At 51.8% G+C, this 25822-nt stretch overlaps 1 protein-coding gene across 1 annotated transcript; it reads left to right on the forward strand.

The window, feature by feature from the left end:
* Positions 1–606: 606 nt before the first annotated feature.
* On the forward strand, positions 607–18610 carry KCNA10 (potassium voltage-gated channel subfamily A member 10). The gene is made up of 2 exons (XM_077299494.1): positions 607–674; positions 16825–18610. Exon 2 carries the CDS (start codon positions 16863–16865, stop codon positions 18351–18353), a length of 1491 nt encoding a protein of 496 aa, XP_077155609.1. The 5' UTR covers positions 607–674; positions 16825–16862; the 3' UTR covers positions 18354–18610.
* Positions 18611–25822: the final 7212 nt, after the last annotated feature.

A 25822-nucleotide genomic window follows, 5' to 3' on the forward strand; every position in this document is an offset into this window, starting at 1 on the left:
GGGATCAGAAATGTTTTACCTTATATATGTTGGCTGTATACTTATGAATAATTATAGATTAAGTTGTTTGTGTATATTTCCTGAATTGGGCTCTATGTATACTTGGGACCTTGTACATTTTATTATATAGTATAATCTTATTAATTTATCTTGATTACTTGGATGCACAAGCACTTCATATTGTCCCACAGGCCCAATGTACGTCTAATTATCAATTATTTTGTATTACCAGCTATCCGCTTTGGGAATATTGTTGTTTAGTTCTTACAGCCTTTTTGATTTTCCCTGTTTCTCTCTATCTCATGTTTCTTTTTTGACACTTTGGTGTCACTTTTTCCCTCACTGCAATGTTTTACTTGCTATGTTCTTATTAATTATTCTTATAAAGATTGTTGATATTTTTTATACACTTCTGCGTTCAATTTCTTTTTGGGTTACACCTGTATATTGGGTAGATCCTCTTTAAATTTGAAAATATATTTTCAAGAGTACATACAAGACAACATATGATAAGGGTTCCATTTACAAATATGAATTATTCTATTTTATTGTATTATATTTATTTATGACATGGACATTACTGTTTGTGTTTTTAAATAGAATGGATGAAGATGATAAAGACGCAGCACTTATTTGTTCTATTCAGAAACCTCCCAGCTGATGGCAACACATGGGTAAGTAGCCACAGAGAGCTTGAGTAAAATGTGTGCTAAGTAGGCAGTTCATCACATTGTTCATTAAAGATAACATGTCACCAGGTTTTTTCCATATAAAGTATTGGAAAAGTATTAATCCCCTTAGCATTTTTTCGTGTTTTGCTACCCCACAACCTGGAATTTCACAGGTTTTTTTGAGGGTTTGCATCAGTTCTTGAATAAAGCATGCCTAAAACTGAACATTTGTTTTTCTTTTTATTGTGAAGCAAACAGCAAATTGGACAAAATTGCTGAAAACTTCAGTGTGCATAACTATTCACCCCCCTAAAGACAGAATTTTGAAGAGCCTCCTTTTGTGGAAATTATAGCTGCAAATCGCTTTGGATAAGTGCCACTGGAATTTCTGCCCATTCCTCAAGGCAAAACTGCTCCAGCTCCTTCAAGTTAGATGGTTTCCTCTGGTGAACAACAATCTTCAAGTCTGAACACAAGTTCTCAATTGGATTAAGTTCTGAGCTTTGACTAGGCTACTCCAAAATTTTTGAACGCTTGCCCTTAAACCACTTGAGTATTGCTTTAGCAGTATCCATTGGGTCATTGTTTTGTTAGAAGGTGAGCTTTCCTCCTGGTCTCAAATCACAGACAGCCTGAAACAGGTTTTGCTCAAGAATATCCCTGTACTTTGCACAATCCATCTTCCTCTCGACTTGGGCCATTTTATCTGACCCTGCTGCCAAAAATATCTGCACAGCATGATACTGCCACCACCTTGTTTCACTGTGGGGGTGGTGTTCTTGGGGTGATGAGTGACAGACATAGCATTTACCTTGCAGGCCAAAAAGTTCAACTTTGGTCTAATCTGACCACAGCACCTTCCTCATTTTGGTGGTCTCCCACATGTCATTTGGCAAACTCAAAGCAGGGCTTACAATTTTTTTTTATATACTTTTGTTTCTGACAGTTCTGTCATAAAAGCCACATCTATGGAGTGTACAGCTTGTTGCAGTCCTATGAACAGATACTCCAGTCTCTGCTTGGGAATCCTGCAGTTCCTACAGAGTTACCTTTAGTCTCTGTGTTGTCTATCTGATTAATGCCTTCCTTAAATGGGTGAATAGCTTTTGTGAGATACCCTCTCTTGCCAGGTTTATTGTAGCACCATGTTCTTTCTATTTAATGAAAATGGATTTGATGGTGCTCCAGGAGATCATCAGAGATTTGAATTATTTTTTTTAGAGCCCACCCCTGGCTTTTACTTCTCAAAAACATTGTCCATTACTTTTTTAGAGATCTCTTTGGTCTTCATGGTGTTGTTTAGTTGGTGGTGCCTCTTGTTGAAAGATGTTGCAGTCTATGTGGCCTTTCAGAAATGGAGTGTATATACTGACAGACCATGTGACAATTAGATTGCAAATACCGTATATACCAGAGCATAAGCCGAGATTTTCAGCACATTTTTTTGTGCTGAAAACACCTCTCTTGGCTCATACTCGAGTCTTTGTCCCAGAAGATGGAGGGGAAGGGATAGCAGTGGAGCAGCGGGTTAGAGAGGCAGTAGCTTTTAAAGCCTGTGCCTGCTGCTAAAGAGAAATAAATATTCACTGTGCTGACAGTGAATATTCATTGCTCTGTAATAGTGCGCAGTTTCAGCCTCAGCCTCTGACTTCCTGCAGCTGCCGACGGTCTCCATTGGTGTGGAGAGAGGTGTAGAAATTAATATTCATCTCTCTCCACTCCCGAGGGAGTGGAGAGAGGTGAATATTGATTTCTCTCATGTAGCGGCACACGTGACCGCCAGCAGCTGCAGGAAGTTGGTGGCTGAGGCTGAAACTGTGCACACTGCTAAAGAACAATGAATACTCACTGCTCTCCACTCACATAATCCCGGCGTGGAACACAGTGAGCAATCCAGCAGCTATGCTCTGCTTCTAAGCAGTGCATGACGTCCCTGCCATGCGCTGTTTTCAAGCATAAGGCAGCAGCTGGCATCGGAACAAGATGCAGACTCTGTGAGGGAGCGAAGTGAAGATAAGTAGAATGGTTTATATTTTGTGTTTTTTGATGGGGGTCACGCATACAAGGATAGAGATAAGGAACCATGCATACACGGATAGAGGATAAGGAGCCATGCATGCAAGGATGGGGATAAGGAGCCATGCAGACAAGAATAGGGATGAGAAGCTATGCAGACCATGATAGGGATAAGGGGACAATGCATACCTGGCTTATACTTGAGTCAATAAGTTTTCCTAGTTTTTTCTTATACTCGAATATATATATGGTAGGTGAACTTCCTTACACTAAGCATGTGATTTATGATGGTAATTACTTGTACTAAAAAATTTTCGGGACTTTTTGCATTGCAAAAGGGGTTAATACATATGGACAAGCCAATTTCTAGTTATTTGATCCTATAAATTGACTTTATGCCTCCAATTTTCTAACTTAACTTTATCAACTTAGACAATTTAGTGATGATGCATCACACACAAATCGTATCACAAAAATATTTAAACAAATGTTGCAATATATTACAAAAGAGGTAAATAGTCAAGGGGGTGAATACTTTTGCACTACGGGGAAGACCTGTACTGTAAGCTCTCTGTTGCAGCATACTAGAATGCTATATATAGGTCCCCAATGTGCTCTGCATAACATAAAAATAGCTTTTATTATACTCTCTTATGCTACGGCCTGGTCCAATTAGTGTTGCTGGTCTTGATCCGTCGCCTCCTCTCTTCCTTGCCATACATCTTTTTGCATCATGTGTATGATGTGTTCTACATAATACACACAGTGTCCTCCATCACTGTCCTGCGCAGACATATTTCTCTTTGCCCTCGGCCGAGGGCAGATTGTAGTGCGCATTCTCCAGCACTCTTTGACCTTTCCTTGCCAATGCTCATTATAGTACTTTGCTCTGCCCTCTGTAGGGCAGAGAGGAGTACATTTGCCCAAGAGTGCGATGGAGGACACTGTGTGGATGACTGTAGGATGGGGATCAGAAAAAGAGATGAGGCACCAGATCAAGACCAGGGGCGCTCATCGGACCGAATCCTGGCATAGGTGAGTATAATAAAAACTATTTTTTGTGTTATGCAAGGCGCATTGGGGACATATATACAGCATTTTAGAATGCTGTAGCAAAGAGTTGAGAGTTGCTCGCCCTATATTATAGGGAAAAAATTGTGACAGGTTCCCTTTACAGTTTTAGAGAATAGAAAGTAGACAGTTTATTGCAAAGATTCTTGACAAAGATTATATTAACATTGTTGCAGAAATGTTATAGCTGAATGGTGCTCTCAGAAATCATGTAGCAGTAACAACCTTTTTCAGATGCATGGACTAATTTTTTTTTTTTGGAAGTTATCCACCAAATTTACGAGGTGTAAAAATACTCTTAAAATACATCAATTATTAATTTACGGTATATGCTCACAGGTGACAGGTACATGATGCAATTTAATAGAAACTTAAGAATTTGGTGAATGTGATTAGTCAAAGCAATAACTGAAGCTTTGCCCTTCAGAATCATCTATTGACAAGCTACCACCACTTAGACATTCAATTAGATATTGTTAAGAAAATGAATGTGATATAAAATGTAAAAAAAAAAAATGACCAGTAGTATTTCAAGGGTTGTTCATCTTGGACCAGCTGTTGTTAGAAGCATGCCACGATAATAAGCTGTTAATATGTTGTCTTGCCGCGATACAGTAAGGTCTCATTTAGACGTCAGTTTCCTTGCCGTATGAGAAAAATGGAAAGTTTCATCAGTGATTTTCATCATGTTATTTTCACTGATGAGGAAAAAAAAGTGTCTTTCTGATATCTATGTGTCAGTGAAAAATGGACAGCACAAGGATGACATACGATTGCTCTCCGAGTTTTTCACTGACCCACTGCCAATTAATGTAGTGCTCTCAAGTACATGCTGCTTTTCATTCCATTAACTTATTTCACCTGCTGTCACATGTTAACTTTACTTTTGACAAATAGAATTTTTCTTTCATATTAAGTACTGAAAGAAAAGTCTGCTGTCGGAAATATAAAGCCGTTATGTGATATGAATATCGCAGTATGTGTTGTGCTTCATGCTAATGGAATGGAAGCCATAAACAAAGTTGGATTCCACTACGTAATCATCAAACAGCTGACAATGTCACAGTTCCAGTGCCCAATAAAGAGTATCAGTGGTTTATCAATGTGATATGTTTTATGGTGCATGAAAGACATAGATGGTTCTTTTCTATGGAGTCTTAGAGACTCCACCCTATTATAGAGATAATTTGTCTTAAATGGAATTTGTCAGTAGGATCAACCCTCCTAAGCCATCTATATGGGCATGTAGGTCATAGGAAGCTAAATAAAATGATACCCTGATATCCACTATCTAATATCGTATTCCAGAAAAATCCACATTTTCTTATACGTAAAGGAGCACTTAAGCACTATGAGCCGGACACTAATCTGCATGAGAATCTCTATCCAGAGCTCGCTTTAAATAGGAGTTCCCAGTGTGATGTTTAATGGCCGCTCTCTGCACTCCTGATCTCACTGCAGAGCTGTGTGTGATTATAACTGACTAGATGGCAGCCCGATTCTAAAGAATCGGGAGTCTAGAATCCATATATACTTTATTTATTCAAATGTAAGAATAATACAATTAATAAATAATAGTAAGAAAGAACAAAAAATGGCTGCACTCACCAGCTCTTGACAATTCTTGACAGTACGGCACATTTCTGATTGGTCGCTCGCGGCAGGCGGCAACCAATCAGAAAAGTGCCACGCACCACGAAGGCATATATCTTTGTCCACCCTGAGCGGGTGTAGGACGCTGGTGACGTCACTTATCTCCGGACATTATCTCCGGACAAAGCCACGGAAGTTGGCACAAATTGCCGGAAGTAGTATTCTAGGCAATTATATATTAGATTTTAATGTTATCAGTGTTTACCTTTGAACGTTTATATTGTATTGTCCTGTCACCAGCCATGTGTACGATTATCGGCTGAAAGCCTCTCTGGAACCAATAATCACCCCATGTAAAGGTATCTTTATAAGTTAAAGATTCAGAATACTATGACTTTTATCATATCCTGAACAGTCAAGTTTTTTATGAACCGTTAAGGTTTTCTGGTTGAAGTAAAAAAAACTCTGAGTGTTTACAGTTTGAAACCATAAAATGTTGAAAAATTATGTCATTCTTGAGTATATCACTCAATGGTGCTCATAAACGTGTCAAATTTGATCTATAATATACTTTAATATACGTTACTTTAATCTTTAATATACTTAAGAACAGGGCCCCAGACATCACACAGGGGGTCTGAAACACCGCACAGTGGTCCAAAATATCGCTGTGCTCTGCCTGGGGCCCCATATGCTGCCTGGGGCCCCTGTGCTCTGCCTGGGGCCCCATATGCTGCCTGGGGCCCCTGTGCTCTGCCTGGGGCCCCTGTGCTCTGCCTGGGGCCCCATATGCTGCCTGGGGCCCCTGTGCTCTACCTGGGACCACTGTGCTCTGCCTGGGGCCCCATATGCAGCCTGGGGCCCCTGTGCTCTGCCTGTGGCCCCTGTGCTCTGCCTGGGGCCCCATGTTCTGCCTGGGGCCACTGTGCTCTGCCTGGGGCCCCATAGGCTGCCTAGGGCCCCTGTTCTCTGCCTGGGACCACTGTGCTCTGCCTGGGGCCCCATATGCTGCCTGAGGCCCCTGTGCTCTGCCTGGGGCCACTGTGCTCTGCCTGGGGCCCCATATGCTGCCTGGGGCCCCTGTGCTCTGCCTGGGGCCCCTGTGCTCTGCCTGGGGCCCCATGTTCAGCCTGGGGCCCCTGTGCTCTGCCTGGGGCCACTGTGCTCTGCCTGGGGCCCCATGTTCTGCCTGGGGCCACTGTGCTCTGCCTGGGGCCCCATAAGCTGCCTGGGGCCCCTGTGCTCTGCCTGGGACCACTGTGCTCTGCCTGGGGCCCCATATGCTGCCTGGGGCCCCTGTGCTCTGCCTGGGGCCCCATATGCTGCCTGGCCTGGGGCCCCTGTGCTCTGCCTGGGGCCCCTGTGCTCTGCCTGGGGCCCCATATGCTGCCTGGGGCCCCTGTGCTCTGCCTGGGGCCCCTGTGCTCTGCCTGGGGCCCCATGTTCTGCCTGGGGCCCCTGTGCTCTGCCTGGGGCCACTGTGCTCTGCCTGGGGCCCCATATGCTGCCTGGGGCCCCTGTGCTCTGCCTGGGGCCCCATATGCTGCCTGGGGCCCCTGTGCTCTGCCTGGGGCCACTGTGCTCTGCCTGGGGCCCCATAGGCTGCCTGGGGCCCCTGTGCTCTGTCTGGGACCACTGTGCTCTGCCTGGGGCCCCATATGCTGCCTGGGGCCCCTGTGCTCTGCCTGGGTGTAGGACACTGGTGACGTCACTTATCTCCGGACATTAGCTCCGGACATTATCTCCGGACATTAGCTCCGGACATTAGCTCCGGACAAAGCCACGGAAGTTGGCACAAATTGCAGGAAGTAGTATTCTAGGCAATTATATATTAGATGGGCATTTCCTGAAGGAAATACATGGTGCTTGAACAGCGCTACCAGCTTTACAGCAGCACTTTTCACACACGGGACTGGGGGGCGCGCTTACTTTTGCACCCGGGGCCGGGGGCGCGCTTACTTTTGCACCCGGGGGCGCACTTACTTTTGCACCCGGAGGCGCACTTACTTTTGCACCCGGGGGCGCACTTACTTTTGCACCCGGGGGCGCACTTACTTTTGCACCCGGGGGCGCACTTACTTTTGCACCCGGGGGCGCACTTACTTTTGCACCCGGGGGCGCACTTACTTTTGCACCCTGGGGCGCACTTACTTTTGCACCCGGGGGCGCACTTACTTTTGGGGCCGCACTTACTTTTGGTGGGCGGGGCTCCTTGGCCTCCGATTTGGTTGGTGGGGCCCCTCGTCCTACGATTTGGTGGGTGGGGACCCTCGGCCTCCGATTTGGTGGGCGGGAACCGGCCTCCGATTTGGTGGGCGGGGACCCTCGGCCTCCGATTTGGTGGGCGGGGCCCCTCGGCCTCCGATTTGGTGGGCGGGGACCCTCGGCCTCCAATTTGGTGGGCGGGGACCCTCGGCCTCCGATTTGGTGGGCGGGGACCCTCGGCCTCCAATTTGGTGGGCGGGGACCCTCGGCCTCCGATTTGGTGGGCGGGGACCCTCGGCCTCCGATTTGGTGGGCGGGGCCCCTCGGCCTCCGATGTGGTGGTCGGGGCCCCTCGGCCTCCGCTTTGGTGGGCGGGGCCGGGCCCCTCGGCCTCCGCTTTGGTGGGCGGGGCCGCTCGGCCTTCGATTTGTTGGGCGGGGCTCCTCGGCCTCCGATTTGGTTGGCGGGGCCCCTCGGCCTCCGATTTGGTTGGCGGGGCCCCTTATCCTCCGATTTGGTGGGCGGGGACTCTCGGCCTCCGATTTGGTGGGCGGGGCCGGGCCCCTCGGCCTCCGCTTTGGTGGGCGGGGCCGCTCGGCCTTCGATTTGGTGGGCGGGGCTCCTCGGCCTCCGATTTGGTGGGTGGGGCCCCTCGGCCTCCGATTTGGTAGGCGGGGCCCCTCGGCCTCCGATTTGGTGGGCGGGGACCCTCGGCCTCCGATGTGGTGGGCGGGGCCCCTCTGCCTCCGCTTTGGTGGGCGGGGCCGGGCCCCTTGGCCTCCGCTTTGGTGGGCAGGGCCGCTCGGCCTTCGATTTGGTGGGCGGGGCTCCTCGGCCTCCGATTTGGTTGGCGGGGCCCCTCGGCCTCCGATTTTGTTGGCGGGGCCCCTCGGCCTCCGATTTGGTGGGCGGGGACTCTCGGCCTCTGATTTGGTGGGTGGGGACCCTCGGCATCCGATTTGGTGGGAAGGGACCCTCGGCCTCCGATTTGGTGGGCAGGGACCCTCGGCCTCCGCTTTGGTGGGTGTGGACCCTCGGCCTCCGATTTGGTGGGCGGGGCCCCTCGGCCTCCGCTTTGGTGGGCGGGGACGGGCCCCTTGGCCTCCGCTTTGGTGGGCGGGGCCCCTCGGCCTCCGATTTGGTGGGCGGGGACCCTCGGCCTCCGATTTGGTGGGCGGGGCCCCTCGGCCTCCGCTTTGGTGGGCGGGGACGGGCACCTTGGCCTCCGCTTTGGTGGGCGGGGCCGCTCGGCCTTCGATTTGTTGGGCGGGGCTCCTCGGCCTCCGATTTGGTTGGCGGGGCCCCTCGGCCTCCGATTTGGTTGGCGGGGCCCCTTATCCTCCGATTTGGTGGGCGGGGACTCTCGGCCTCCGATTTGGTGGGCGGGGACCCTCGGCCTCCGATTTGGTGGGCGGGGCCCCTCGGCCTCTGATTTGGTTGGTGGGGCCCCTCGGCCTCCGATTTGGTGGGCGGGGACCCTCGGCCTCCGATTTGGTGGGCGGGGACCCTCGGCCTCCAATTTGGTGGGCGGGGACCCTCGGCCTCCGATTTGGTGGGCGGGACCCTCGGCCTCCGATTTGGTGGGCGGGACCCTCGGCCTCCGATTTGGTGGGCGGGGACCCTCGGCCTCCGATTTGGTGGGCAGGGTCCCTCGGCCTCCGATGTGGTGGGCGGGGCCCCTCGGCTTCCGCTTTGGTGGGCGAGGCCAGGCCCCTCGGCCTCCGCTTTGGTGGGCGGGGCCGCTCGGCCTTCGCTTTGGTGGGCGGGGCTCCTCGGCCTCCGATTTGGTTGGCGAAGCCCCTCGGCCTCCGATTTGGTTGGCGGGGCCCCTCGGCCTCCGATTTGGTGGGCGGGGACCCTCGGCCTCCGATTTGGTGGGCGGGGACCCTCGGCCTCCGATTTGGTGGTCGGGGACCCTCGGCCTCCGATTTGGTGGTCGGGGACCCTCGGCCTCCGCTTTGGTGGGCGGGGACCCTCGGCCTCCGCTTTGGTGGGCGGGGCCCCTCGGCCTTTGATTTGGTGGTCGGGGTCCCTCTGCCTCCGATTTGGTGTGCGGGGACCCTCGGCCTCCGCTTTCGTGGGCGGGGCCCCTCGACCTTCGATTTGTTGGGCGGGGCTCCTCGGCCTCCGATTTGGTTGGTTGGGCCCCTCGGCCTCCGATTTAGTGGGCGGGGACCCTCGGCCTCCAATTTGGTGGGCGGGGACCCTCGGCCTCCGATTTGGTGGGCGGGGATCCTCGGCCTCCGCTTTGGTGGGCGGGGCCCGTCGGCCTCCGATTTGGTGGGCGGGGCCCCTCGGCCTCTGATTTGGTGGGCGGGGCCCCTCGGCCTCCGATTTGGTGGGCGGGGCCGCTCGGCCTTCGATTTGGTGGGCGGGGACCCTCGGCCTCCGCTTTGGTGGGTGTGGACCCTCGGCCTCCGATTTGGTGGGCGGGGACCCTCGGCCTACGATTTGGTGGGCGGGGACCCTCGGCCTCCGATTTGGTGGGCGGGGACCCTCGGCCTCCGATTTGGTGGGCGGGGCCGCTCGGCTTTCGATTTGGTGGGTGGGGCTCCTCGGCCTCCGATTTGGTTGGTGGGGCCCCTCGGCCTCCGATTTGGTGGGCGGGGCCCCTTATCCTCCGATTTGGTGTGCGGGGCCCCTCGGCCTCCGATTTGGTGGGTGGGGCCCCTCGGCCTCCGATTTGGTGGGCGGGGCCCCTCGGCCTCCGATTTGGTTGGCGGGGCCCCTCGGCCTCCGATTTGGTGGGCAGGGACCCTCGGCCTCCGATTTGGTGGGCGGGGCCCCTCGGCCTCTGATTTGGTGGGCGGGGACCCTCGGCCTCTGATGTGGTGGGCGGGGCCCCTCGGCCTCCGATTTGGTGGGCGGGGACCCCCGGCCTCCGATTTGGTGGGCGGGGCCCCTCGGCCTCCGATTTGGTTGGCGGGGCCCCTTATCCTCCGATTTGGTGGGCGGGGACTCTCGGCCTCCGATTTGGTGGGCGGGGACCCTCGGCCTCCGATTTGGTTGGCGGGGCCCCTCGGCCTCTGATTTGGTTGGCGGGGCCCCTCGGCCTCCGATTTGGTAGGCGTGGCCCCTCGGCCTCCGATTTGGTGCTCGGGGCCCCTCGGCCTCCGATATGGTGGGCGGGGCCACTCGGCCTCCGATTTGGTGGGCGGGGACCCTCGGCCTCCGATTTGGTCGGCGGGGACCCTCGGCCTCCGATTTGGTGGGCGGGACCCTCGGCCTCCGATTTGGTGGGCGGGGACCCTCGGCCTCCGATTTGGTGGGCGGGGTCCCTCGGCCTCCGATGTGGTGGGCGGGGCCCCTCGGCCTCCGCTTTGGTGGGCGGGGCCAGGCCCCTCGGCCTCCGCTTTGGTGGGCGGGGCCGCTCGGCCTTCGATTTGGTGGGCGGGGCTCCTCGGCCTCCGATTTGGATGGCGAAGCCCCTCGGCCTCCGATTTGGTTGGCGGGGCCCCTCGGCCTCCGATTTGGTGGGCGGGGACTCTCGGCCTCCGATTTGGTGGGCGGGGACCCTCGGCCTCCGATTTGGTGGGCGGGGACTCTTGGCCTCCGATTTGGTGGGCGGGGACCCTCGGCCTCCGATTTGGTGGGCGGGGACCCTCGGCCTCCGATTTGGTGGGCGGGGACCCTCGGCCTCCGATTTGGTGGTCGGGGACCCTCGGATTCCGCTTTGGTGGGCGGGGCCCCTCGGCCTCCGATTTGGTGGGCGGGGACCCTCGGCCTCCGATTTGGTGGGCGGGGACCCTCGGCCTCCGATTTGGTGGGCGGGGACCCTCGGCCTCCGCTTTGGTGGGTGGGGCCCGTCGGCCTCCGATTTGGTGGGTGGGGACCCTCGGCCTCCGATGTGGTGGGCGGGGCCGGGCCCCTCGGCCTCCGCTTTGGTGGGCGGGGCCGCTCGGCCTTCGATTTGTTGGGCGGGGCTCCTCGGCCTCCGATTTGGTTGGCGGGGCCCCTCGGCCTCCGATTTGGTTGGCGGGGCCCCTTATCCTCCGATTTGGTGGGCGGGGACTCTCGGCCTCCGATTTGGTGGGCGGGGCCGGGCCCCTCGGCCTCCGCTTTGGTGGGCGGGGCCGCTCGGCCTTCGATTTGGTGGGCGGGGCTCCTCGGCCTCCGATTTGGTGGGTGGGGCCCCTCGGCCTCCGATTTGGTAGGCGGGGCCCCTCGGCCTCCGATTTGGTGGGCGGGGACCCTCGGCCTCCGATGTGGTGGACGGGGCCCTTCTGCCTCCGCTTTGGTGGGCGGGGCCGGGCCCCTTGGCCTCCGCTTTGGTGGGCAGGGCCGCTCGGCCTTCGATTTGGTGGGCGGGGCTCCTCGGCCTCCGATTTGGTTGGCGGGGCCCCTCGGCCTCCGATTTTGTTGGCGGGGCCCCTCGGCCTCCGATTTGGTGGGCGGGGACTCTCGGCCTCTGATTTGGTGGGTGGGGACCCTCGGCATCCGATTTGGTGGGAAGGGACCCTCGGCCTCCGATTTGGTGGGCAGGGACCCTCGGCCTCCGCTTTGGTGGGTGTGGACCCTCGGCCTCCGATTTGGTGGGCGGGGCCCCTCGGCCTCCGCTTTGGTGGGCGGGGACGGGCCCCTTGGCCTCCGCTTTGGTGGGCGGGGCCCCTCGGCCTCCGATTTGGTGGGCGGGGACCCTCGGCCTCCGATTTGGTGGGCGGGGCCCCTCGGCCTCCGCTTTGGTGGGCGGGGACGGGCACCTTGGCCTCCGCTTTGGTGGGCGGGGCCGCTAGGCCTTCGATTTGTTGGGCGGGGCTCCTCGGCCTCCGATTTGGTTGGCGGGGCCCCTCGGCCTCCGATTTGGTTGGCGGGGCCCCTTATCCTCCGATTTGGTGGGCGGGGACTCTCGGCCTCCGATTTGGTGGGCGGGGACCCTCGGCCTCCGATTTGGTGGGCGGGGCCCCTCGGCCTCTGATTTGGTTGGTGGGGCCCCTCGGCCTCCGATTTGGTGGGCGGGGACCCTCGGCCTCCGATTTGGTGGGCGGGGACCCTCGGCCTCCAATTTGGTGGGCGGGGACCCTCGGCCTCCGATTTGGTGGGCGGGACCCTCGGCCTCCGATTTGGTGGGCGGGACCCTCGGCCTCCGATTTGGTGGGCGGGGACCCTCGGCCTCCGATTTGGTGGGCAGGGTCCCTCGGCCTCCGATGTGGTGGGCGGGGCCCCTCGGCTTCCGCTTTGGTGGGCGAGGCCAGGCCCCTCGGCCTCCGCTTTGGTGGGCGGGGCCGCTCGGCCTTCGCTTTGGTGGGCGGGGCTCCTCGGCCTCCGATTTGGTTGGCGAAGCCCCTCGGCCTCCGATTTGGTTGGCGGGGCCCCTCGGCCTCCGATTTGGTGGGCGGGGACCCTCGGCCTCCGATTTGGTGGGCGGGGACCCTCGGCCTCCGATTTGGTGGTCGGGGACCCTCGGCCTCCGATTTGGTGGTCGGGGACCCTCGGCCTCCGCTTTGGTGGGCGGGGACCCTCGGCCTCCGCTTTGGTGGGCGGGGCCCCTCGGCCTTTGATTTGGTGGGCGGGGTCCCTCTGCCTCCGATTTGGTGTGCGGGGACCCTCGGCCTCCGCTTTCGTGGGCGGGGCCCCTCGACCTTCGATTTGTTGGGCGGGGCTCCTCGGCCTCCGATTTGGTTGGTTGGGCCCCTCGGCCTCCGATTTAGTGGGCGGGGACCCTCGGCCTCCAATTTGGTGGGCGGGGACCCTCGGCCTCCGATTTGGTGGGCGGGGATCCTCGGCCTCCGCTTTGGTGGGCGGGGCCCGTCGGCCTCCGATTTGGTGGGCGGGGCCCCTCGGCCTCTGATTTGGTGGGCGGGGCCCCTCGGCCTCCGATTTGGTGGGCGGGGCCGCTCGGCCTTCGATTTGGTGGGCGGGGACCCTCGGCCTCCGCTTTGGTGGGTGTGGACCCTCGGCCTCCGATTTGGTGGGCGGGGACCCTCGGCCTACGATTTGGTGGGCGGGGACCCTCGGCCTCCGATTTGGTGGGCGGGGACCCTCGGCCTCCGATTTGGTGGGCGGGGCCGCTCGGCTTTCGATTTGGTGGGTGGGGCTCCTCGGCCTCCGATTTGGTTGGTGGGGCCCCTCGGCCTCCGATTTGGTGGGCGGGGCCCCTTATCCTCCGATTTGGTGTGCGGGGCCCCTCGGCCTCCGATTTGGTGGGTGGGGCCCCTCGGCCTCCGATTTGGTGGGCGGGGCCCCTCGGCCTCCGATTTGGTTGGCGGGGCCCCTCGGCCTCCGATTTGGTGGGCAGGGACCCTCGGCCTCCGATTTGGTGGGCGGGGCCCCTCGGCCTCTGATTTGGTGGGCGGGGACCCTCAGCCTCCGATGTGGTGGGCGGGGCCCCTCGGCCTCCGATTTGGTGGGCGGGGACCCCCGGCCTCCGATTTGGTGGGCGGGGCACCTCGGCCTCCGATTTGGTTGGCGGGGCCCCTTATCCTCCGATTTGGTGGGCGGGGACTCTCGGCCTCCGATTTGGTGGGCGGGGACCCTCGGCCTCCGATTTGGTTGGCGGGGCCCCTCGGCCTCTGATTTGGTTGGCGGGGCCCCTCGGCCTCCGATTTGGTAGGCGTGGCCCCTCGGCCTCCGATTTGGTGCTCGGGGCCCCTCGGCCTCCGATATGGTGGGCGGGGCCACTCGGCCTCCGATTTGGTGGGCGGGGACCCTCGGCCTCCGATTTGGTCGGCGCGGACCCTCGGCCTCCGATTTGGTGGGCGGGACCCTCGGCCTCCGATTTGGTGGGCGGGGACCCTCGGCCTCCGATTTGGTGGGCGGGGTCCCTCGGCCTCCGATGTGGTGGGCGGGGCCCCTCGGCCTCCGCTTTGGTGGGCGGGGCCAGGCCCCTCGGCCTCCGCTTTGGTGGGCGGGGCCGCTCGGCCTTCGATTTGGTGGGCGGGGCTCCTCGGCCTCCGATTTGGATGGCGAAGCCCCTCGGCCTCCGATTTGGTTGGCGGGGCCCCTCGGCCTCCGATTTGGTGGGCGGGGACTCTCGGCCTCCGATTTGGTGGGCGGGGACCCTCGGCCTCCGATTTGGTGGGCGGGGACTCTTGGCCTCCGATTTGGTGGGCGGGGACCCTCGGCCTCCGATTTGGTGGGCGGGGACCCTCGGCCTCCGATTTGGTGGGCGGGGACCCTCGGCCTCCGATTTGGTGGTCGGGGACCCTCGGATTCCGCTTTGGTGGGCGGGGCCCCTCGGCCTCCGATTTGGTGGGCGGGGACCCTCGGCCTCCGATTTGGTGGGCGGGGACCCTCGGCCTCCGATTTGGTGGGCGGGGACCCTCGGCCTCCGCTTTGGTGGGTGGGGCCCGTCGGCCTCCGATTTGGTGGGTGGGGACCCTCGGCCTCCGATTTGGATGGCGTGGACCCTCGGCCTCCGATTTGGTGGGCGGGGACCCTCGGCCTCCAATTTGGTGGGCGGGGACCCTCGGCCTCCGATTTGGTGGGTGGGGCCCCTCGGCCTCCGCTTTGGTGGGTGTGGACCCTCGGCCTCCGATTTGGTGGGCGGGGCCCCTCGGCCTCCGATTTGGTGGGCGGGGACCCTCGGCCTCCGATTTGGTGGGCGGGGACCCTCGGCCTCCGATTTGGTGGGCGGGACCCTCGGCCTCCGATTTGGTGGGCGGGGACCCTCGGCCTCCGATTTGGTGGGCGGGGTCCCTCGGCCTCTGATGTGGTGGGCGGGGCCCCTCGGCCTCCGCTTTGGTGGGCGGGGCCAGGCCCCTCGGCCTCCGCTTTGGTGGGCGGGGCCGCTCGGCCTTCGATTTGGTGGGCGGGGCTCCTCGGCCTCCGATTTGGTTGGCGAAGCCCCTCGGCCTCCGATTTGGTTGGCGGGGCCCCTCGGCCTCCGATTTGGTGGGCGGGGACTCTCGGCCTCCGATTTGGTGGGCGGGGACCCTCGGCCTCCGATTTGGTGGGCGGGGACCCTCGGCCTACGATTTGGTGGGCGGGGACCCTCGGCCTCCGATTTGGTGGGCGGGGACCCTCGGCCTCCGATTTGGTGGGCGGGGCCCATCGGCCTCCGATGTGGTGGGCGGGGCCCCTCGGCCTCCGATTTGGTGGGCGGGGACCCCCGGCCTTCGATTTGGTGGGCGGGGCTCCTCGTCCTCCGATTTGGTTGGCGGGGCCCCTCGGCCTCCGATTTGGTGTGTGCTCTGCCTGGGGCCACTGTGCTCTGCCTGGTGCCCCATATGCTGCCTGGGGCCCCTGTGCTCTGCCTGGGGCCCCTGTGCTCTGCCTGGGGCCCCATGTTCTGCCTGGGGCCCCTGTGCTCTGCCTGGGGCCACTGTGCTCTGCCTGGGTGTAGGACACTGGTGACGTCACTTATCTCCGGACATTAGCTCCGGACATTAGCTACGGACATTATCTCCGGACATTAGCTCCGGACAAAGCCACGGTATTTGGCACAAATTGCAGGAAGTAGTATTCTAGGCAATTATATATTAGATACATCTGGTGTCTTCTCGGTGCCTCAGCTTCCATCTCACAGGCAGACAGGTTTGTAATATTGTTATAATACAGCAGAGCTGTAGAAGATGCAGCTTCTCATGTGTTTGTAAGGAAACAAAGTTCAGATAGACTGTTTTATTTGCATGTCTCACACTGGTACCCCCCCATTCATGTAAAATAATATCTAGACACAGATTCTCATACAGATCCGTGTCCCGCCCATAGCCTTGAACAGCAAAGGATGCACTAAGCACCCTACTTAGAAGATTTGGTTTAACTTCAGTTTCTGCAGAAAAGACGCAGCAATTTTCATACTGGCTAAATTCCCTACATGGTTGTGTGCTTATTACATACTGTCAATTTGGGCTGACAGGCTCCATTTAAAGACTTACTCCCATCTTAAACTTTCTGATAAATGCGGGTCCATTTATGGCAATCTCTCCATTCAAGACAGCATGCAATGGAGCTCTGTTCTCAAAATAGATGCAAATTCTAGTGTTGCATCTATAAGACTTTTATTCCATGTCCTGTAAATGTGCCTCAAATGTTTGAGAATGGATAACACCTTTTAAACGCTTACTTACTTGCATCAATAATATGGCATCAATTCGAACATTCCTACTGAAACAATATGTACAGTACAGTCCCATAGATTTCTATGAGTGCTGCTTTATGGATTATATATATATATATATATATATATATATATATATATATATATATATATATATATATATATATATAATCGGTTGCCCAAAGCTCTAAATCAGTCTTGCGAATGAGGCTTCCTGCCTTGCATTCTACAATATTTTCCTTAACTTTTTTGTTATGTTCTTTTTTCTAGAAAATGTAATAAGAATTAGTCAATACTAAAGTTACATCATGGATACCCTTCAGAAAGCTGTGAAAAATCCTGAAGAATCTTCTACTGATTCGAAATGTACCAAAACTACTGGAGATGAAAGCTGTGTATCTGCGGATGAAAATACCACCTGGAAATTGTATATGAATGATACATCAAATGAGTCTGATCTTTCCAGGATTTCTAAAGAATGTCACGACAACATGGTTACAGAGCAAATGATAACGGAAGAAGGGAACCAAAGGCTATTGATAAATATTGCAGGTCTTAGATATGAGACCCAACTTAAGACACTAAGTGAATTTCCTGACTCACTTCTTGGAGATCCTCAAAAAAGAATTCATTATTTTGATTCTATGAGAAATGAATATTTTTTTGATAGAAATCGTCCTAGTTTTGATGGAATTCTATATTACTATCAATCTGGTGGAAAAATACGGCGTCCAGCAAATGTTCCAATAGATGTGTTTGCAGATGAAATAGTTTTCTATGAGCTTGGAAATGAAGCTTTAGATCAGTTTCGAGATGATGAAGGTTTTTTGAAGGATCCGGAAATCCCTTTACCAACAAATGATTACCATAGGCAATTTTGGTTGCTCTTTGAATACCCGGAAAGCTCAAGCGCAGCAAGGGGCATGGCGTTGGTTTCTGTATTAGTTATTGTCATCTCCATACTAATATTCTGTCTAGAAACATTACCAGAATTTAGAGAAGAACATGCATTTAAATATTCAAGCAATTTTACAAAGGAGGCTGCTTATCTTAATACCTTAACAGATCCATTTTTTCTTGTGGAGACTACCTGCATTATTTGGTTTGCATTTGAACTTGTTGTTCGGTTTATTGTCTGCCCAAGTTCATCTGAGTTCTTTCAAAATATTATGAATATAATTGACATTGTATCAATCATTCCATATTTTGTAACTCTTATTACAGAAGTTGCGAAAGAAACAGCGGATAATGGACAACAAAACATGTCTCTTGCTATTTTAAGAATTGTTCGACTGGTTCGAGTTTTCCGAATTTTCAAGCTCTCAAGACATTCAAAAGGGCTTCAAATATTAGGACAAACCCTCAAAGCCAGTATGAGAGAACTGGGGCTATTAATATTTTTTCTTTTTATTGGTGTCATTTTGTTTTCTAGTGCAGTATATTTTGCTGAAGTTGATGAACCTAAGTCTCAGTTCATCAGCATCCCCGATGGCTTCTGGTGGGCTGTCGTAACAATGACAACTGTTGGATATGGAGATATGTGTCCAATCACATTAGGAGGTAAAGTGGTAGGTACTATGTGTGCTATTGCAGGAGTTCTGACTATTGCCCTTCCAGTTCCAGTTATTGTATCAAATTTTAATTACTTCTATCACAGAGAAACAGAAAATGAAGAACGACAAACTTTACCTACAGAAACAGATAAAATAAGTTTAAATAATTTAACACGATCAGTAAGCACGTCTTCGCTGAAGAAAAATAATGGATCGTGTATTCCAGACAAAAATGGTAAAGCTTAAAACTGTCATTTTTTAATAATAATGTATAAATGTTTTATCAAATATACAGTAAATGTCATTAATGTAAACTTATTAACATTGACGTTTCTGTAAATTATTGTAAATTTTCAAAACTTTATATGACAATATTACTAGTTTTATTATTTTTTAATATTGAAAGTGAATGGACATTGAAAATATATATTATATTATTAATAATGGTTATACCACAAACAACATTACCTACCTATTTGTAGGATAGGTGACAAATGTATGATAACTGGTAGATTTAGGTAAATATAATCAAGTGGAATTCAATCAAACTCAAATTTTACAAAAATCTGTATTCTCCAAAACTTGAATTTTTGTAATTAGTGAATTCAGAAAAATGGCGACTGGCTGCCCACACTATTTTGAACAGTAGAGGACCATGAAAAGGTAAAAAAAAGACAGAAAGCTAATTGACACTTCACCACTCACTTCTATGGCAACTTCCTCTGCTCGCTCTTCCCTGTACGATCCTTGGTACTTCTTCTTACAGCAAACTTGCACTGAAAACCCAGGTATCTTCACTCTAGGCTGGAATTTCTGGCTGTGGCAAGGCCTGGGATTTCAATTCATGTGTCAAGGACTAAAGTGCACAATTACTCCGAGGACATCACTGCGCTTGAACATTGTAAGGTTTCTACAACCTTATGTCACAGACTATGGGCTTGGACTTTCAGCCAAGACTATACATTAGCAGCAATGTCACTGGTAAATATCGCTAGACCACAGAGTATTGTAACGAGGGTCAGGATGCTAGCCTGGCGAGGGGCTGCTGCTGTTCCAACACACCCCGGCACCCCGCTGCCTTAATAAAATGTCCTTTCTCTGGTGTGCTGTGTTTGCAATGTATTTCACCCACCTGTGAGTCAGCATTCTCCTCAGACTGTAAAGTCTTGATTTGTCTAGGCAGCACACAATTATTCTCAAAGTCCAGATTCATTTCCAACAGAACTTTACTTAGCTCCTTCAGTTGCATTACAGACACCATCCAACAGTCATCATATGTCACAGATGTTTCACTTTCTAAGCTGTCCCTGGTCTTTCCTGACAACACATCATCTGGTACCATGATCTCCATTCATGCAGTTTTCTGGATTGTCGTCCTAGCTGGTCCCCGGTGCTCCCCATCCACTTTTCCCTTCCTTAAGCGAAATTACAGGATTACGATTCTAATCCTTGTCAGACCGTATGTCCCAGACGTCACAGAAGTTCCCAAAGGCCTAACCGTTGACCAGTCCAACTGCCCAGATCACCCCAGTAATATTCCAGCTGCCTTGTTCCACAGCTTCTCTGTTCACTCTCTTCTTCTAAAACAATTCTCCTCACAGATTCATTCCTCTCGCAACCTGACAGCTCTGCTCAATTCTACTAACCGACTGATTACCTCAGGGAGTCACTCTTCCCGCCACTACACTGGCCCTGCCCCATTTTTCAACTGTCACAATTCTGGCTGAAACAACTTCTTATCTCAATTTAATATCTAACTTTATAGTGCCCTCCACTGACCTAAATCCTACATAACCCTGACTAACACCATTAAACCTAACTGTATCACTACATGTGCCTACTTCTATCCCTTACACCAAGAGACATATAAACATTACTTGCACAATGTATAAACACAAGTACATTGGTCAGCACACTAAAATAGAATCAAATGCTACCATATTACATGGTATACATATTAAAACATATAAATCGTACCTGGTTTTATTTGACAGGTATGCACAGGAACGCAGGGCCCAAATCATCAGTCCCTTGCACACCCCTTACAGTTTAATGAGGGACATTCAGTTTGCAGAGTATACATTTTTAGAAAATTTCGCTAATTCAAATCTAGCCAGATTTATGAATCTCTAATCAGTATCACTAATAGTCTGACTGCTGGTACCCCAATCTCTTCACTCACTTCTATGCATCTGCTCGGTGATACTCGGATATCACACGAGTATCTATCTGGGTGCTTAGATGAGCTCGGCTCTCGACAAGCATTGGCTGTTGCTCTGATTTGAAGATTGAATCCCTGCCCCGCATGTATGACACCTGTTACACAGTCAATAATCATGTCGGGATTGCCTGTCAGTCACTGTAATGCCATTGTCATCTTGTGATTGGCTGGCCGCATTGCCTTATCTGAGGTTATAAGTAGATAGGCGCAACCACGCTCAGATCACAGACGCCATTGCACGCTCAGGCACAGTTCTGATTAGAGGGAGAGAGCAGTTAACCATATATGTATTATATATATATATATATATATATATATATATATATATATATATATATATATGTATAACGACAAAAACAGTTCCAAATTTTTTTCCAGATTCAATTAGTCATCCATAGAGTTTAACATGTTTAGTATCAAACTCTAGTGGTATGTAAAACTACAAAAAATGTTCATTTTTTTCTGGATTCAATTAGTTATCTATACAGTTTAACGTGCTCTTTGTAAATTTACGGTTCTTTAAAACTTTAAAAAAACACTTGGTCTGCTTGAGGTGAACACATTTTTTGGTTCCAAAAATTGTCTATTGTCATCCATACAGGTTAACCTGCTTTGTGTAAAATTAAGGTGGCTTAAAATTTTTAAAAACCGCTTGGCCTGCTACAGTTGACCAAAGTTTTTGATTCATTAGAAAAAATGTAGTTTCAGTTAATAAAGAAAACTTAGCTTCCAGTGACCTAGCAATTAGAAAATGTGTAAGGCATGTGGTAAGGGATGGGGAAGTGGAAAGGCTGATGATTGTGCACACATACGCTGAGGACTTGGGACAGGTGCGACTATGCCTGTTGCTGGAGCACAAGAAATATGCCTATACACAACACATAGCTTCCTGTCCCACTTTGCAAGGAATCAGTGGGCACCATTTCTCAAGCCACACTAGTACAAACAGGTGGTCAGTTGGATAGCAGATAATGTTTCCAGCATGCTTTCCAGCACCACCCATTCTTCCACACGGTCCAGTTTCACCAGCCAACAGTCTGGATCACGTAAAGGGAACATGTTAGGGCATGTTAGGTTAGGCTATGGGTTGAACTAGATGGACTTAAAGTCTTCCTTCAACCTTAATAACTATGTAACTATGTCAGTAGGATTGTGCACAGGAACCTACAGATGGTTTCAGGTTGCACCGTTACACTGATTAAAATGTTACATTGGTTGAAATCCTTTTTGCGGTTGTTGTTTAATCCTTTTTTTTACGTTTTGAGTTAATGATATGCTCGTGCTCTGGGGCAGCCTGTGGTGCTCTGCTTAGGCATTCATCAGTATGGCTTCTGACAGGTCACTGATCCCTCAGTGACCTGCTCTCTAGTTTACATAATGAATATTATATATATTTTTTTTTAAAAAAACCTTCTGCAGGCAGGCACCTGCACTGCCCCATGATCACATCCATACTGTGCATTTAATTATTATTTTTGATTGTATCCATAAATTCCCCCCCAAAAAAAATCAGTTTGAAAATGTTGGCGGCCCCGCCTGTGCAGTAGCAGCTATCGGCGATCTGAAAAGCAGCCTCATCTCATCTGCTCAGTGCAGATTAGGTAACAATGAGGAGGTGGAAGATGAGGCAAAGGTACAGGAGCTGTATGCTGGCACAACTGAGGCAAGTACCTACAAAAGCTTTGTCGTGTCTCTCCTACATGGATGTGTTTAGGAAGGGAATGAGGAGGGAGGAGGAGATGGAGAGTAGTCATCATGGATAAGACAGGGAAGTGTTGGCTGTAGGGAGCTTGGCACATATGACCAACTTTATGTACCACTGCCTCTCCCTTGATCCTCGGGGTACATTCGTCTTGGCCGAAAAAGAGTACTGGTTGCTCACCCTTGCATCTTTCCTCCCTGAGGCGGAAAGGTCTACTAAAATAGTGCTATACAAGAAGTTCATTGTTGAAAAAATTCTCACCAGACAACGCTAGTGGCAGGGGGTAATCTTTCTTGCTCAACCAAGGAGGAGAGGTAAGGGAGACACACACCAAGCCCAGCAGAGGCAGGGGTACACTGTAAAAGGCCTGGACCAATTTCATGACACCCTCTCAGCATCCATGCCCTGATACCAAGTTATTTTTGATGAGGGAAAAGTTTTTAAATATGGTCAAGCAATACCTTGTCGACAAAACCAGCATACACCCTAATGCCTCAGCGACTTTCAACTATTGGGTCTCAAAGCTGCACACCTGGCATGAGTTGTCCATCTATGCCTTGGTGGTGTTGTGCTGCCATCCTGCTAGCATCTTGTGCGAGTTTTCAGTGCCGCCGGGGGGGTCATAACAGGCAGGCACTTTCAGCTGTCAATAGAAAATGCTGACAGCTACACTTTCCTAATTTTTTATGAGGGACTGCTTTTAACTTTTAGCAGGCTTTTGCACTGTATGCAGATCTTTTATTAATATGGGAGCACCACAACTACATTTTGTTCACAATATTTGAATGAGATACTACAGCTGGTGCCTTGAAGGGTGTATGGATGACTCTGCTTGTAATTTTTATCAAGCTTTGCACTTAGTGCAAACCTTTTATGAGTGTGGGAGTACCACAACTATACGCTGTTCACAATATTTGAATGACATACTGTTAGGGTTGGCGGATTGCACTAAATAAATTAAATAGAGAAGTGCAATCGCAACTCGGGGTCCATCGTGCAGAGATGTTAAACTGCAGCTAGTGTAAACAATTACGGAACATGCAGCGAGCGATTGCTTGCACCCACTGAGTTAAATGCCAATCAGTGAACAGCACATGAAATAAACACGCAAGCAGAAACAAAAGAGATGCTCTGTTATAGATCTGTGTTACTCACACACAGTAAGAGAATAGATGCTCTGCAATAGAGCTGTGTCACTTGCACACAGTAACGGAATAGATGCTCTGCAGTAGAGCTGTGTCATTCGCCCACAGTAGCGAAATAGATGCTCTGCAATAGAGCTGTGTCATTTGCATACTGTAACATAATAGGAATGACGCTAGATACAATCCCAGTTAACCTTATAGTGGAATGAAGCCCGCTCACGGGGTAAGAAGCAAACAGTGGTCACACAGTCAGCAAAAGCTCTCAACCAACTCCTCTCCAGAGGTGCCGGAATTCTAATGGCTAGATGCCAGCCCTGAATTCACACAAACTACTCTCCGAAGAACCGGAATTCTAACGGCTGTAAGATTGCTCTTACTGAGTGTATTGGGGGACACTCGCTTGGCACGGGATTCAAGCACACGGGCACGGTTTTTCCAAACAAAACAGTCTATATGGTTTATTATGGCATCTTAAACCACAGAAAATAAGAATAACCAGCAAACAATCTTTACATTAATCTTCACATCATAGTATACAGCTTTAAACCGCAGTCACTAAACACGCCAAACCTCTGTGTCCAGTTATCGTGGGTGACCGCATGCCATACATTATCCATTTGCAGCAACTAAACACGCTGGTTCTCTCCTGACCAGTTGCCATGGGTTACCACACAGTTCAAAGAAACCATAAGCACCAACATTCTATGGAGGTACCTTACGGGAGCTCCTGCTCCACCTGCTGACTCCTTGTCAGTCCTCTCTTTGGGTAAGTTGCCTCACAGGGATCACCAACTTGCCTGGTCGGCACACATTAGTCAGTCCAGACCCACCGAAGGACTGTAGCTTCCCCACACAGTAGCTATCACTGGCTCTGCAGATCCTGGTCCTCACCTCGTGCTGTTCAGGGATCTGGTCCTACTCTCAGGACCTCCCAACACCCAGGTTACACAGGATCACACAGGTGGCCAGTCCGGGTACTATTCAGGACGTCCATCCCCAGCTGGGACCGTCCAATACCCAGGTCACCAGGTCTGAAGCTCCACCATGTACTATTCAGGAAGCCTTCTCCCAGGTCTTCCAATACAGGCTTCAAACAGGAAACTCACAATGACATGTGACCCACACCCTGGTCACATCTAGGTGTAACCACTCCCCTGGGTGGGAGTGTGGGTGTGTGGCTAGTTTGTCCCGCCCATCTCACATAACTAGCCCTGCCAACCTCCCATGACTATTATACAACACTATAACTATAGGACTACAGGTCCCAGAACACCACATCGCTTCAGGCTGGCAGCGCAGAGACTTCTCTGCGACACATGTATCGGCCATTCATCACAATGCCGGACTTTGTCTTATGACCACAGCCATGCATGCAACTGCCATGCACTCTCATGGCCTCAATACACCTCTGTGTGCATACTGGGGAGACCATGCAGCGCCCCCTACCTGTTACAGGGGTCACTGCATCACACGGCTTACCGCCGACCCAGAGCAAATGCTGATTAAGACCATACTGATGCAAAGTCCCATACATACACTTAATGAGAATGATACTAGTGTGCCTGCGACAGCCTCTGAGACCTTTTTATACATTCAGCTCATGTCCAATCAGACAGGACCTTGCTCCCGGACCAATCCGGAGTTGCCACGTCACCAGAGCAGCTGACGACCAATGAGATGCCGCCACATCATGAACATGCTCAGTAGGGTGATTTATGGACTCTCCAGAGCATTTGTTCGTCACTGCCTACTACTGGTTACCATAGACTTGACTGAACAACAAGCAATAACCAGATGAACAGCACAAGCCTGAGCAAGATGTTGAGACTAACGTCTATGCCCAGCAGCACCTGCCAAATCTGAATTGAAGATCGCTGATGCAGGCGAGGAATGGCATCTACCCTGTACAGTGGGAGAATCCCGGTGCCTAACACTTACTAAAGTGCCTTGAAGAATTATGGAGGACCCATCTTTTAATTTTTGGCAGGCTTTGCACTTAGTGCAGACCTTTTATTAGTGTGGGAGCACCACAACTACACTTTGCTCACAATATTTGAATGAGGTTCAACAGTTCATGTTTTGAAGGTGTATGAATGACCCTGCCTATAATTTTTGGCAGGGTTTGCACTGTGGGCAGACCATTTATGAATGTGGGAGTACCACAACTACACTTTGTTCGCAATATTTTAGGGAGGTGCTACAGTTGGTGCCTGGAAGGGTGTATGGATGACTCTGCTTATAATATTTGACAGCCATTGCACTTAGTGCATAGCCTTTATGAGTCTAGGAGTACAACTAAATAACAATTTGAACAGAATGTGTATGAGACCCTCTTACATCTAATTTTTGGCAGTTTTTGCTTCCTTCATAAATTGCACTGAAATTGCCAATTTTTAAAAAAGTTTTCTGTTTTGGTTTACTTAACCCCTTCATGACCTTGGGATTTTTCATTTTCTTTTTTATTTTTTCGTCAATATGGTCATGTGTGGGCTTATTTTTTGCGGGACGAGTTGTACTTTTGAACGACATCATTAGTTTTACCATATCGTGTACTAGAAAACGGGAAAAAAATTCCAAGTGCGGCGAAATTGCAAAAAAAGTGCAGTCCCACACTGGTTTTTTGCTTGGCTTTTTTGCTAGGTTCACT

This window comes from Ranitomeya variabilis, chromosome 3, assembly GCF_051348905.1.
Source record: "Ranitomeya variabilis isolate aRanVar5 chromosome 3, aRanVar5.hap1, whole genome shotgun sequence".
Classification (NCBI taxonomy): Eukaryota; Metazoa; Chordata; class Amphibia; order Anura; family Dendrobatidae; genus Ranitomeya; species Ranitomeya variabilis.

Excerpts from the sequence above, each read along its gene's own strand:
- KCNA10 (XM_077299494.1), top strand. The coding sequence starts at position 16,863 with ATGGATACCCTTCAGAAAGCTGTGAAAAATCCTGAAGAATCTTCTACT.